Source organism: Amblyraja radiata, chromosome 35 (genome assembly GCF_010909765.2).
Source record: "Amblyraja radiata isolate CabotCenter1 chromosome 35, sAmbRad1.1.pri, whole genome shotgun sequence".
In the NCBI taxonomy this organism is placed as follows: Eukaryota; Metazoa; Chordata; class Chondrichthyes; order Rajiformes; family Rajidae; genus Amblyraja; species Amblyraja radiata.
In genome coordinates this window covers 17,041,446-17,056,982 of record NC_045990.1, presented here as the reverse complement: position 1 = coordinate 17,056,982, position 15,537 = coordinate 17,041,446, and the positions used below count along the sequence as shown (strand labels likewise).

At 47.6% G+C, this 15,537-nt stretch overlaps 1 protein-coding gene across 3 annotated transcripts in view; it reads left to right on the top strand.

The window, feature by feature from the left end:
• Positions 1-1,058: 1,058 nt before the first annotated feature.
• The window catches only part of LOC116991815 (nuclear factor 1 X-type-like), a 100,186-nt gene continuing 85,707 nt past the window's right edge, over positions 1,059-15,537 (top strand). Inside the window, exons 1-2 of one of the 3 annotated variants that reach the window (XM_033050779.1) lie at positions 1,059-1,174; positions 3,062-3,147. Coding sequence is in view for 1 of the 3 variants with exons in the window: in XM_033050783.1 (XP_032906674.1) it covers positions 3,145-3,147 (3 nt within the window). In the remaining 2 variants the exon portion in view is untranslated. Of the gene's footprint in view, positions 1,175-2,797; positions 3,148-15,537 lie in introns of those variants that run through there. The other 2 variants (XM_033050783.1, XM_033050778.1) reach the window with 2 other exon arrangements.

Below are 15,537 nucleotides of genomic sequence, written 5' to 3'. Positions count from 1 at the left end.
TAAGGATTTTAGTGAGCTTCGTTTCACAGAACGTAACCGTGCAGTGTTTTTTTACACTCGTTTAAATCATTCTATTGAGAATATTGGTGTACTTAATTTCACTGTACCTAAATTTAGTGGTTTTCTACACTAAATTAATTCTCCTTCAATAAGTGTGGAAAACACCGCACTCATTTACGTATAGTAAAATTAGAAGCCTCGTCATTAAAAAGGAGAGATTACTTGGTCTCTTTTTAAATTTTTTTTTTGCATATTTGCACTTAAGTGCAGTAAAATTCTTAGTGTATTTGCACTTACACTAAGAATTTTACTGCACTTAAGTGCAAATACACTAAGAATTTGACTGCACTTAATTTTACTATACGTAAATTAGTTGCATATTTGCATATTTGCATTTAAGTGCAAATACACTAAGAATGTTACTGCACTTAAGGGCAACTACACTAAGAATGTTACTGCACTTAATTTTACTATACGTAAATTAGTTGCATATTTGCATATTTGCACTTAAGTGCAAATACACTAAGAATTTTACTGCACTTAAGTGCAAATATGCAAATATTTTTTTTTAAAAGAGACCAAGTAATCTCTCATTTTTAATGACGAGGCTTCTGTGATTTAATAAGCAGGATTGGAAATCGCCAATATTAATATTTTTACCGTGTGATGTTGCTTGGAGAATAACTGCGGGGATTGCCGGCTCGGGTTTAGTTGAGGCAGTAAAGTTGGGAGAGGCGGGCGAACGGGAAAACGGCCGTGAAAGGGTTAAAGTCCCTGCCTTGCAAGGGGACGGTGGACCACTGGAAATCCGACATTTATAATTTAATATTTATACATTTTGGATGTGGAATCAGCCTGTGTATTTTTTATTTGATTCGGATAAGTGATAATTTCTTGGATCTGGTGGTGAGGCCGTTTTTACTGTTGCAACCATTCTCTCGGTAAACCTTCCCTTTAGAGACGTTCCCTCTGGTGATGGATTGCTGTTTGTTTGCACGCAGTTGCAGTGACTTTTATCTGGCAAGTTTGGTTTTTTTAAATCTCCCCGACAAGACAACAGCTAAATTGATTTGTTTCAATGTACAGAATCTGCACGCCTGATTTGCAAAACGGGACGCCGTTGAAACAGCCCAGCGAAACTGCCACACACCAAGTTACAGGCACTTGGAGATAGGTTGGTGGTGTCTATGCTTAACTCTTTCGCGTTATCGAGGAGGGGGGAAGGGGAGGGGAAGAAGGGGGGGGGGGGGGGGGGAGTTGTCAATAAAATTCAAAAACAGATACCCATTTAAAGAGCTCCACGCCTGTCACAGGCACAAACACCTTTCTGATGTTATTGAGTAAAAACAAAATTGGATATTGACAGCGTGAAGTGTTTTGTCAGCTGTACTATCCCTGCAAATTAAACACTAAATTCCCCCTGTTCACCAGTCATTATTTGATACAGTATTTATTAATTTTATGTCAAAGGTTGGCTTATTAAAAAAAAAATGGATTAGTGACCTTATTTGATTTGCGCTTGTCAGTCATTTCGACATTAAAAAATAGGGCAAATGTATTAATTGTTGCGTCTGCCGTTGTATCTATATATGTGTGTGTGTGTGTGTGTGTGTGTGTGTGTGTGTGTGTGTGTGTGTGTGTGTGTGTGTGTGTGTGTGTGTGTGTGTGTGTGTGTGTGTGTGTGTGTGTGTGTGTGTGTGTGTGTGTGTGTGTGTGTGTGTGTGTGTGTGTGTGTGTGTGTGTGTGTGTGTGCGTACATGCACATGTTGAATCTTGCTTTTTTACCGCTGTTTTATTTGGTCTGGGCGAGGCCTGACAACAAACAACACGATATGACGATAGCAATTATAGTCAGAAGTGTCAATGTTAATGGGAGGATTGGGAAACTTTTTTTTTAATTGCCCCCGTCTATTTCCCATGATTTGTCCGCGTGTTGCAAATCTCACCTCTCGACAATTAAACTCTCTGGGTAGGTGAGCACATTTTACAAGGATTGCGGATCATAAACGGGGTATTTGCGCTGCTCGGGGCTTTCTGATGTTGGCTGGGATTAATGACAGGTACCTTTTGCAGAAATGCTGGGGACGTGTCTCGGAAAAGCTGCAGTAACAACAGATTAACTCCGCCAAAAACGCAAAACAAGTAACAAGCGCTCCCTGGTTTCGACACAGGGCGGGATATCAGCTCGCTGTTAGTTTAAAATATTATTATAGATAATTCTCCAGTCAGCCATAATATTTGTTAACCGTGTTAAATCTGATCCTAACTGGGCAGTAAAGTTCAGAGCTGTATTAGCGAATTATTTAAGTGGATTTGTTGCGCCGGTCTCCAGGTTCCAGGCGCGGGGATAAGCGGCGCTAACTTTCTCTTCCCTATCTGTAACTTTCCCTTCCCTATTCGGGGTTCTGGGGAGAATTGTGAACCGGGGTTGGAGTGGAGGTGGCTAAAGAGAAATCACATTTGGTCATCTGAAATTGCCGGGCTGAATAAAGTATCGGCAGAGACAGAGGCAGGGAGAGAGGAGAGAGATTCACCATATTTTTAATTCTGCAAACACTAAATACTAAGTGTTTCCCTGGCCTTTTATTCGTTTTTCAGGGTGTAAAACTCCCCCCGTGTGTGTGTGTTCCCGCATTACCCGTTCCAGATCCCACCGGCTGCTTTGGTTGGGATCTCCGCAAACAATATGAAAAGTTAGTGAGTTAATGCTGGGTGCAAGCGCGCCGGCGAAACGCGCTCCTCCGCTCGCAGGGGAAGCCGCGTCGCTATTAATCGGCGTGTTGTTTGCAAAACTCAACAAAAAAAATCCCCGGCGCCCGACACACGACAGGGGAGGATTAACCGGAGTGGCAACCGGAATAACAGTCAGAGTTTTTACGACCAAGGCCGAGAAGTTTTGCATGAAGTGTAGACAGAGAGCAGAGGGAGAGGGAGAGGGAGAGGCGGCGACGGCAAGCGGAGCCCTCGGTGTGACAGACTAACCGAACACAGGCTTGCACTAACATTTCTTCCCCCTCTCTCTCTCTTGTTCTCCGGGGCCCGGGCCGACTCTAACATACAGCTGCTTCCGGGACTGTGGTGAGGAGGATCGCGGCCGCGGCTGGCAATGGGACTGTGAATAACGACTGGTCTTCACACACAACAATGGTACGTGTTGGATGAATCGCTGACTCTCCCTCTCTCTCTTCCTCTCTCCCTCTCTCTCCCTCTCACTCCCTCTCTACCCCCCTCTCTCTCTCTCCCTCTCTCTCACTCACCCTCTCTCATACCCTCTCTCTTTCTCTCCCTCTCTCTCCCTTTCTCTCTCCCTCACTCCCTCTTTTCCTCCCCCTCTCTCCCTCTCTCTCCCTCTCACCCTCCCTCTCTCTCCCCCCTCTCCCCTCTCTCTCTCCCTCTCTCCCTCTCTCTCTCTCTCTCTCTCTCTCTCCCTCTCTCTATCCCTCTCTCCCTCTTTCACTCCCCACCTCCCTCTCTCTCCCTCTCACTCCCCACCTCTCTCTCCCTCTCACTCCCCACCTCTCTCTCTCGCCTTCTTTATCTCTCCCCTCTCTCTCTCCCTCTCTCTTTTAATATGAATTCCTCGCCTTTTCTTCCAAAATGAAACCCTCCTCATGTAAACGCGCCCCTGGCCAGATTAAAACGCCGCGAGAGATTCGACGTTAAACAGAGTTTATGACTAAATCTGGCCTCTGCGCCGAGCAAGTTTAAAACGACTCTCATTTCCGAACGGGCCGGTTCTCGCACGGAAAGGACGGGGCTGCATTAACTGGAAATCCTGCGTCTCCCCCTCTCTCTCTCCTCTCCTCCCTCTCCTCCCCTCTCTCTCTCTCTCTCTCACACTCTCTCTCTCCTTTTCTCCTTCTCTCTCTCTCTCCCCTCTATCTTTCTGTCTCTCCATCTCTCTCTCCCTCTCCCTCTCTCCCCCCAGCTAAAACCTCAATACCGCTTTCCAAAAGCTTCATCTTGTTTGAGTTAAGACCCCCCTCTTTGTCTCTTGTCATTAGTATTTGAGCGTGGATATTAGACGGCTTTGATCAACAAATCTGGGAGAGATTTCTTCCTCCCACGGCCCGGCGATGCGAATATTCCCGTCTCTTTGTTACAGCGCCTTAAATAAACCACACAAATTATCCCCACAAAATGTATAAAACCACCTCCACTCCCCACACTGCCCGCCCCGCGCTCAGAAATAGACTTGCTGCGTTCACGTTAGTTTTTAGACTGCACACTCTCTCTCACACACTCCACGAGAGTTGCAATAACGTTAGCAACATTTACAGCAGATTTAACAAAACAATAACGCCTGTGTAACGCGAACTCCAGCCGTTTGCTCCAGTAATTTGACTGTATTTTTAAAGCCACTGTACAGGGCGCCTGGGGTTAGAGGGGGCGTCTATATCACCCGAGCCTGTACGACCATTCCTTGTCCTCCTGACCGTGAAAGGCAGAAAAGGCGGCGACTGGGTCGGGATATACCGTGCGCCAGGAGAGGGGAGAAGGGGAGAATGACTCCAGGTTGTTTAGAAGTGGCGACTTCTGGAGAAAGCGTCTTTTCAATGAGGCACTGGTCGCTTAGCAATTGTGGAAGCGAAAGGCCGAACATTAGCATTCGGCCCATCGATTCGGTGGAGGCTCCTTTCCAACCCATTTGGAGAGTATTTTTTTTTTTAACATGTTGGCAAAAAACGAATAATAGTAATCCTTGCAAATCTCCCCCGCACAGCCTCCTTCCTTGCTAGAAGGTGGTGAGCAGAAGTGTACCTAACCGGTGCAGTTCCCAATTCTGGTGTGATCTCCCCGGTCTCATAGGTCGCAAGTGATAGGAGAAAAATTATACCATTCGGCCCATCAAGGCCACTCCGCCATTCCATCGTGGCTGATCCATCTCTCCCTCCTAACCTCATTCTCCTGCCTTCTCCCCATAACCCCTGACACCCGACACAAAGATCTATCTATCTCTGCCTTAAAAATATCCACTGACTTGGTAACCACAGCCTTCTGTGGCAAATCATTGCACCCTCTTACTAAATCACCACCCTCTGACTAAAGAAATTCCTCCTCATCTTCCTAAAGGAACTTCCTTTAATTCTGAAGCTGTGTCCTCTGATCCTAGACTCTCCCTCTGTCTCACAACCGGAGCCTCGGCTAACGAAGGTCACATACTAGGTGTTCTTGTTAGTCGCTTGTACTCGCTAGAATTTAGAAGATTGAGGGGGGATCTTATAGAAACTTACAAAATTCTTAAGGGGTTGGACAGGCTCGATGCAGGAAGATTGTTCCCGATGTTGGGGAAGTCCAGAACAAGGGGTCACAGTTTAAAGATAAGGGGGAAATCTTTTAGGACCGAGATGAGAAAAACATTTTTCACACAGAGAGTGGTGAATCTGTGGAATTCTCTGCCACAGAAGGTAGTTGAGGCCACAGTTCATTGGCTATATTTAAGAGGGAGTTAGATGTGGCCCTTGTGGCTAAATGAATCAGGGGGTATGGAGAGAAGGCAGGTACAGGATACTGAGTTGGATGATCAGCCATGATCATATTGAATGGTGGTGCTGGCTCGAGGGGCCGAATGGCCTACTCCTGCACCTATTTTCTATGTTTCTATATGACAGTCTTGTCAACTGTTTCAAAAAGGAGCGCCCCTCATTGCTCTCTGTTAACCCCCCCCCCTCCCCACCCCATTTACCCTCTAATCGTCACCCATTCACCCACGCCCCTGCTTTTTTAACCCGTGAAGGGGAGGCATGTCCTATTTATCTTATGCGCCTCATTTACGTTCCACACCCCCTCCCTCTCCCATCCACGTTTCAGTTCCACTGCAAAACAGTCGCGCCGACTTTTCTGCACAGACAGATATGTTTTTGTTTTCCCATTTCATGTAAATCACCTCTGCGCCATCTCGTTTGCCAACGCGTCTTTTTTTCCTGCTGTAACGCGGTGACTGGGACGCAGAACTGGACACAGTGAAGATGTGGCCTTAACTCCTGTAGGGAGGAACTGGAGGTACTGGTTTCAACCGAAGATAGACACAAAAACGCTGGAGCAAACTCAGCGCGACAGGCAACATCTCTGGAGAGAAGGAATGGGTCGAGACCCTTCTTCAGACTGAGGGTCAGGGGAGAGGGAAACTAGAGGTATGAAAATAGTCTGAAGAAAGGCCACCCATTCCTTCTCTCCACGGATGCTGCCTGTCCCGCTGAGTTACTCCAGTACTTTGATCCATATCTTCATTGTAAACCAGCATCTGCAGTTCCTTCCCACACGCAGAGGTTAGTGTGGTCCATTGGTTCAGGAATGCTGGATGCTTTCAAGAGAGAGCTAGATAGGGCTCTTAAAAATAGCGGAGTCAGGGGATATGGGGAGAAGGCAGGAACGGGGTACTGATTGGGGATGATCAGCCATGATCACATTGAATAGCGGTGCTGGCTCGAAGGGCCAAATGGCCTACTTGTGCACCTATTGTCTATTGTCTATTGAACCTTTGGGAAAGGTACATGACAAATCAGATGGGTAAGGAGCCCACAATGGTCCATTGTTGGCTGTGGAGGTGATAATGAGGGGATACTAGTGTCTCTAAGGATCTGTAGCCAAACACCTCAAAGTCCCTCCAGCCCCCCCCCCCCCCCCCTCCCCTCCCTCCTCCCTCCCCTCCTGCACCTTTGCAAAATACTTCTCCATTCACACCGTTTCGAGCCCATTCCATTAGTCACTTTATACCCAGGTCATTGGCCGTCTCCACCTTTCCCGGAGTTTAAAGCTCTGGCCGACAACGTTGAGAACAAAATCTTTAATGTGCCCTGTTGGAGATAGGGCGGAACCCCGGGGGCATCATTAGTAACCAAGATAGACACGAGTTGCATGAGTAAAGGGCCTGTCGCACTTGGCCGTCATTTGCGCTATTTACGCGACCGCGTCGTCGCGTTGAGACGCACGGGTAGCGTGTGGGTGGCGCGGGTCGGTCGCACGGAGAAGCGCGGAGGGGTATGGAGTTGCCTCCAGGATTTTGTAGTGGGTCGGGTAGTATGTGTAGGAAAGAACTGCGGATTTAAACTGCAGTTTAAATTGATGATAGACACAGAATGCTGGAGTAACTCAGCGGGACGGGCAGCATCTCTGGAGAGAAGGAATGGGTGACGTTTCAGGTGGGGACCCTTCTTTAGACTGAAGGGGGGGGGGGGGGGGGAGGGGGGGGGGGGTGAGGAGCTGGAGGCAAGAACAAGACCAGGACAATCAGGGCTGGCCATAAGTGACCTTGGATGCTTGGTAGGACCATTGTTGGCCTGGGAAGAGAAGCATTGCAGAGAACTGTGGGACTAGTAAAACGAGGCAACTGAGGAATTATTGAAACTAGTTGAGGCAGGGACTATCCCAACGTTTAAGAAACAGTTAGACAGGTACATGGATAGGACAGGTTTGGAGGGATATAGGCCAAACGCGGCCAGGTGGGACTAGTGTAGCTGGGACATGTTGGCTGGTGTGTGGGCAAGTTGGGCCGAAGGGCCTGTTTCCACACTGTATCAATGACTAGGCTGGAGGAAGGAGACAAGGACACAACTGAACCATCCATCCTGCCACAACCAGCGAGCTGTGCTGAACTGCTATCTACCTCAATGGTGACCCTCGGACTATCCTTGATCGATGGGCCGAAGGGCATAAGTGATAGGAGCAGAATTACCCAGCACTAAAAACGTTATTCCCTTATCATGTATGTATACAATGGCTCGCTGGTAATCGTGTATTGTCTTTCTGCTGACTGGATAGCACACGACAAAAGCTTTTCACAGCACCTCACTTTAATTAGTGTTAGTGTGCGTGGATCCCTGGTCGGCTCAGACTCGGTGGGCTGAAGGTCAAAGGTCATAAGTGGCAGGAGTAGAATTAGGCCATTCGGCCCATCAAGTCTACTCCACCATCATGGCTGATCTATCTCTCCCTCCTAACCCCATTCTCCTGCCTTCTCCCCATAACCTCCGACACCCGTTCTAGTCAAGAAGGGCCTGTTTTTGCTCTGTAAATCTAAACTAAACTAAACTAAAGTGTTGCAAAGCTTTTAGACAGAAGGTTAGCTATTAGCCTGCAGTGTAAACCTGTACGTCTTTGGAGTGTGGAAGGAAACCGGAGCTCCTGGAGAAAACCCACGAGGTTACGGGAACAAACTCTGTACAGACAGCGCCCGTAGTCAGGATCGAACCTGGGGTCTCTGGCGCCGGGAGGCAGCAACTCTACCGCTGCGCCACCGTGCCACTCTCAAAGCTTTCCACTAATCTTTGGACTATTTTATTATGCCCCTGTCCCACTTAGGAAACCTGAACGGAAACCTCTGGAGACTTTGTGCCCAACCCAAGGTTTCCGAGCGGTTCCCGGAGGTTTTTGTCAGTCTCCCTACCTGCTTCCACTACCTGCAACCTCCGGCAACCACCTGCAACCTCCGGGAACCACACGGAAACATTGGGTGGGGCGCAAAGTCTCCAGAGGTTTCCGTTCAGGTTTCCTAAGTGGGACAGGGGCTTAACATGCCTTATCTTTTAGTTTTACGCCTTCCTTCGTATTCTTTGATTTAGGGTAAGGAGATTGAAACTGACCCACTACAGCCTTTCACTTGCAGCTCAACGCTTTTCTCAAGTATTCAAGTCCTCTCAGATGAAGGCCAGTGTACCATTTGTCTTCACAATTGCTGGTATAGAGGGAGGGCATCTCAATATTCCCAGCCTGACATCATTTAAAAAAACACTCTGTTTTTCTGTTCTCTGCCCCAGAGTGAATAGCTTGCAACTTTCCCCGCAGTTTGGCTGTGTTTCGAGTCACTCACTCCACTTACTCATTCCCTAATGCCCCTGTCCAACTTAGGAGACCTGAACGGAAACCTCTGGAGACTTTGCGCCCCGCCTAAGGTTTCCGTGCGGTTCCCGGAGGTTGCAGGTGGTTGCCGGAGGTTGCAGGTAGTGGAAGCAGGTAGGGAGACTGACAAAAACCTCCGGGAACCTCCGGGAACCGCACGGAAACCTTGGGTGGGGCCCAAAGTCTCCAGAGGTTTCCGTTCAGGTCTCCTAAGTGGGACAGGGGCATTAAACTCTCCCTGCTCACCATCCCATCTTGTTCAGTGCCATCAACACATCTGGAAAGGTAGCATCTGATCCTTACAGAAGCTTGAAACATGCATCACCAGATTCTTCCCCTCTGTTATCAGGCTTCTGAACGGTCCTTCCATAAGCTAGGATACTGTCCCATTCACCTCTACCCCATTGCGGACATTGGACTTTGGAACTGGTATGCTACAATGCTGACAACTATATATTTAAGGTGGAGATTGACAGATTCCTGATCAGTACGGGTATCAGGGGTTATGGGGAGAAGATAGATCAGCCATGATTGAATGGCGGAGTAGAATTTATGGGCCGAATGGCCTAATTCTGTTCCTAGAGATGAATTACATTCTGCACTCAAGATAGACACAAAATGCTGGAGTAACTCAGCAGGACAGGCAGCATCTCTGGAGAGAAGGAATGGGTGACGTTTCTGGTCGAGACCCTTCTTCAGACCCTACCCTAACCTAAAGGCCACCCATTCCTTCTCTCCAGTGATGCTGCCTGTCCCGCTGAGTTACTCCAGCAATTTGTGTCTATCTTCGGTGTAAACTAGCGTCTGCATAGAGTCGTAGAGTGATACAGCATGGAAACAGGCCCTTCGGCCTGACCTGCCCACACCAGCCATCATATCCCAGCTACCCTAGTCCCACCTGCCCGTCCATATCCCTCCAAACATGTCCTATCTATCTGCAGTTCCTTCCTACATATATTCTGCACTGTGTCTTTTAGTCTTTGCTCTGCCTAGTGCACTTGAGTTTGGCTTGTTTGTATCTATGTGTAGTATTATCTGATTGTGTAGGAAGGAACTGCAGATGCTGCTTTAAACCGGGGATAGACACAAAAAGCTGGAGTAACTCAGCGGGACAGGCAGCATCTCTGGAGAGAAGGAATGGGTGACTTTTCAGGTCGAGACCCTTCTTCAGACTATATCTGATTGGATTGAATAGCATGTGGGTAGCTCAGATCCCAAACACAGATTGGTGAGTTATCTTAACATTCACAGATGCCAACCTGACAACAATCTGTTCATTCCCTCTCTTTGGTTTCCATCCAATAGCCAACTCTTCACCATGGCAACACTTTGTCCCCAATTCCATAGGCTCTAACTCTGATGACCAACTTTAATTTTAGTTAGACACAAAATGTTAGAGTCACTCAACGGGACAGGCAGCATCTCTGGAGAGAAGGAATGGGCGACGTTTCCGGTCGAGACCCTTCTTCAGAGAACCTTTTATTTTGTTGGTTTTAGAGACTGCACCGGGGCAGTCACGGTGGCGCAGCGGTAGAGTTGCTGCCTTACAGCAAAATGCAGCGCCAGAGACCCGGGTTCGATCCCAACTACGGGTGCTGCCTGTATGGAGTTTGCAAATTCTCCCCGTGATCTGCGTGTGTTTTCTCCGAGAACTTCCGTTTCCTCCCACACTCCAAAGACGTACAGGTTTGTAGGTTAATTGGCTTGGTGTAAATGTTACATTTTCCAAGTTGACAATATGCAGAGTACCGCCCAGCCGACTACAACATTCAGAAGGTTCAGAAGGATACAGCAGGGAAACAGGCCCTTCAGCCCACTAAGTCTGCGCTGACCAGCGATCCCTGTACATGAGCACTATCCTACCCATAAGGGACAATTTACCGAAGCCAATTAACCTACAAACCTGCACGTCTTTGGAGTGTGGGAGGAAACCGGAGCACCCGGGGAAAACCCACACGGGTCACGGGGAGAACGTGCAAACTCCGTACAGACAGCACCCGTAGTCAGGATCGAACCTGGGTCTCTGGCTCTGTGAGGCAGCAACTCTACCGCTGCACCACCGTGTCACCCCAGGATTACAGATGTGTATAAAATCACGAGGGGAATGGGGAGGGTGAGTGCACAGAGTTTATCCCCCCAGCATTGGGGAACTGAGAACTGGAGGGCATAGGTTTGTGTTGAGAGGGGAAAGATTTAAAGGGAATCTGGTGGGCAACTTTTACACAGAGGATGGTGGGAGTATGGAACGAACTGCCAGAGATGTTAGTTGCAGTGGGTGCAATACCAACATGTAAAATACATTTGGACAGGTACATAAGTTTAAGGGACAGAAGTTTAGGGGTAACATGAGGGGGAACTTCTTTACTCAGAGAGTGGCAGCTGTGTGGAATGAGCTTCCAGTGGAGGTGGTGGAGGCAGGTTCGAATTTATCATTTAAAAATAAATTCGATAGGTATATGGACGGGAAAGGAATGGAGGGTTATGGTCTAAGTGCAGGTAGATGGGACTAGGTGAGAGTAAGTGTTCGGCACAGACTAGAAGAGCCGAGGTGGCCTGTTTCCGTGCTGTAGTTATTATATGGTTATATGGTTATATGGTTATACATGGATAGAAAAGGTTGAGGGAGAGATGGGCCAAATGCAGAAAAACGAGACTAGCTTAAATGGGGATTCTTGGACAAGTTCATAAGTGATAGGAGCAGAATTAGGCCATTCAGCATGCAGGTACAGCAGGCAGTGAAGAAAGCAAATGGCATGTTGACCTTTATAAGAGTTGAGTATAGGAGCAAAGAGGTCCTTCTGCAGTTGTACAGAGCCCTAGTGAGACCACACCTGGAGTATTGTGTGCAGTTTTGGTCCGCTAATTTGAGGAAGGACATTCTTGCTATTGAGGGAGTGCAGCGTAGGTTTACAAGGTTAATTCCCGGGATGGCGGGACTGTCATATGCTGAGAGAATGAAGCAGCTGGGCTTGTACACTCTGGAGTTTAGAAGGATGAGAGGATATCTCATTGAAACATATACGATTGTTAAGGGCTTGGCACACTAGAGGCAGGAAACATGTTCCCGATGTTGGGGGAGTCCAGAACCAGGGGTCTAAGTTTAAGAATAAGGAGTAAGCCATTTAGAACGAAGAAGAGGAAACACTTTTTCTCACAGCGAGTGGTGAGTCTGTGGAATTCTCTGCCTCAGAGGGCGGTGGAGGCAGGTTCTCTGGATGCTTTCAAGAGAGAGCTAGATAGGGCTCTTAAAAATAGCGGAGTCAGGGGATATGGGGAGAAGGCAGGAACGGGTTACTGATTGGGGATGATCAGCCATGATCACATTGAATGTCGGTGCTGGCTCGAAGGGCCAAATGGCCTACTCCTGCACCTATTGTCTATTGTCTATTGTCTATTTGGCCCATCAAGTCTACTCTGCCATTCAATGCAACTCCTAACCCCATTTTCCTGCCTTCGCCCCATAGCCCCTGGCACCGTGACAAGTTAGGCTGAAGGGCCAGCTTCCATGCTGTAAGACCCTATACTTTCTTGAGTTGGACTTTATTGAAAATCGTCTAAAAATCTCAATACATCACATCAACTGGTTCTCCCTTTTCTGTTCCACAATTCTCATCCGGACTGGCCCTAGTCATTTATGATTTTGCTTGCTAAAATCCACGCTGCCTCTGCTCAACTCCCTGTTCCTTTTACAAGCGTCCCATTATCTTATCCTTCATTACAAATTCTCACTTGAACTGGCCCTGTTGAGCTGCAGCAGCAGCAAGGAAGAATGTCCTTATTTCATTGCTGGTATGCATGGTGGCGCAGCGGTAGAGTTGCTGCCTCACAGCGCCAGAGACCCGGGTTCCATCCTGACCACGGGTGCTGTCTGTACGGAGTTTGCACGCTCTCCCCGTGGGTTTTCTCTGGGTGCTCCGTGGTCCTCTCACACTCCAAAGACATGCAGGTTTGTAGGTTAATTGGCTTCAGTAAGTTGTAAAATTGTGTGTGTAGGGTAGTGTTCGTGTGTGGGGATCCCTGATTGGCGTGGATTTGGTGGGCTGAATGGCCTGTTTCCGTGCTGTAAGACTAAACTAAACTAAACTAACCTAAGACACTCTCGACTTGGGGAGAAGGCAGGAGAATGGGGTTAAGAGGGAGAGATAGATCTGCGTTTAAGAAGGAACTGCAGATGCTGGAAAATCGAAGGTCGACAAAAGTGCTGGAGAAACTCAGCGGGTGCAGCAGCATCTATGGAGCGAAGGAAATAGGCAACGTTTCGGCCCGAAACCCTTCCGGGTTTCGACCCGAAACGTTGCCTATTTCCTTTGGGTTTCGGCCCGAAACGTTGCCTATTCCCTTCGCCCCATAGATGCTGCTGCACCCGCTGAGTTTCTCCAGCACTTTTGTCTACCAGAGATAAATCAGCCATGATTGAATGTAGACAAAAAATGCTGGAGAAACTCAACAGGTGAGGCAGCGTCTACGGAGAGAAGGAATAGGCGACGTTTTGGGTCAAGACCCTTCAATGGCAGAGTAGACTTGATGGGCCGAATAGCCTAATTCTACTATCCCTTATGACTCTCTTGGTTTTTGAGAAATTTCAGATTGCAGTTTGCCGATCTCCCTTGAATCCATTGCCTTTTATTCGTTAGAAAACTCTGACAATCTTAACTTAGCCTCTTATCTTGCTAGAATGCTAGAATTTAAATAGACACACTGCTCTAACCACCCCTTCCGGGTACCTCGCCAAAAACAATTCAAAGTCAAACACAACCTGCCTTTCTAAACAATGGTTGATCGCGACTAATTTGCTTACCACAAGAGTTAAACTAACTGGCTTGCAATCACTTGGCAATCCCCTGCTTTTTAAACAGTTGTATCAGTCGGAGTATTGAGTCTGAAGAAGGGTCTCGTCCCGAAATGTCACCCATTCCTTCCCTCCAGAGAAGTCCCGCCTGTCCCGCTGAGTTACTCCAGCATTTTGTGTCTATTGAGTATAGAAGTTGGGAGGTCATGTTGCAGTTATATAAAGGGCCTGTCCCACTTTCACGACTTAATTCAAAACCTCTGTCGAGTTTAAAGGACCTAGAAAGAAAATTAAGATCTACGAACTCCTACGACCTTCCATGACTAGGTTCACAAACTCCTACGAGTATGTCTACGAATTCCCACCACTATTTCGATGCCCTCCTTACGAGTAAAAAGTTGCCATTTCTTTCATCCCAACCATTTTTTTTACTTGTGGACATTTTTTATTGGGCTGGAAAAAACGTCCCGACTTCCCTGATGCCACGAGTACGTACGGCTGGCATAACGAGCCGCTGCGATATATCTACCGACTCCTACGGCCCCGTTACGAACATTCTGGGAGTTTGAATCAAGGGGAAAACTCGGGAGAACTCGTGAATTACCTCGGGAAAGTGAGACAGGCCCTTAAGACATTGGTGAGGCCACATTTAGGGTATTGTGTTCAGTTCTGGGCACCATGTTACAGGAAAGATGTTGTCAAGCTGGAAAGGGTTCAGAGAAGATTTACAAGGATGTTGCCAGGACTAGAGGGTCTGCGTTTTCGGGAGAGGTTGAGTAGGCTGGGACTCTATTCCTTGCAGCACAGGAGAATGAGGGGTGTTTTTCTAGAGGTGTACAAAATCAGGAGAGGAATAGATCGGGTAGACATACAGAGTCTCTTGCCCAGAGTTGGGGAATCGGGAAGCAAAGGGCACAGGTTTAAGGTGAGAGTTGGGGGGGGGGAAGATTTAATAGGAACCTGAGGGGTAACTTTTTCACACAAAGTGTGGTGGGTGTATTGAACAAGCTGCCGGAGGAGGTAGTTGAGTATCCCAGTGGGAATTCGTAGACATACTCGTAGGAGTTTGTGAACCTAGTCGTGGAAGGTCGTAGGAGTTCGTAGATCTTAATTTTCTTTCTAGGTCCTTTAAACTCGACAGAGGTTTTGAATTAAGTCGTGAAAGTGGGACAGGCCCTTTATATAACTGCAACATGACCTCCCAACTTCTATACTCAATAGACACAAAATGCTGGAGTAACTCAGCGGGACAGGCGGGACTTCTCTGGAGAGAAGGAATGGGTGACATTTCGGGACGAGACCCTTCTTCAGACTCAATACTCTGACTGATACAACTGTTTAAAAAGCAGGGGATTACCAAGTGATTGCAAGCCAGTTAGTTTAACTCTTGTGGTAAGCAAATTAGTCGCGATCAACCATTGTTTAGAAAGGCAGGTTGTGTTTGACTTTGACTATCCCAGCATTTAAGAAACAGTTAGACAGGTACATGGATAGGACAGGTTTGGAAGTATATTGGCCAAACGCAGGCAGGTGGGACCAGTATAGTTGGGGACATGTTGGCCGGTGTGGGCAAGTTGGGCCTGTTTGCACCCTGTATAACTCTATGACTTTACGACTCTATATTAACATGTAGCAATCCTTTGGCTCCACTTCTGTAGAATCAGGGGTCACTTTAAAAGTGATGGTGAGAACATCTGCTATTTCCTTCCTTTCTTCTCTGATGTCCCGGGATACACTTCATCCGGGTGGGAATGCTGACCATTTCCACAAGCCTTCCTCTCTGGCTGTGTCTGTCCCATCTAATATCTCACACTCCTATCCCTTAATCAATTGATCAACTTCATCAACATTCTTGAAAAAGGTGCTGTAATAGCCCTGTCCCACGGTGCGAGTTCATTCCAAGAGCTCTC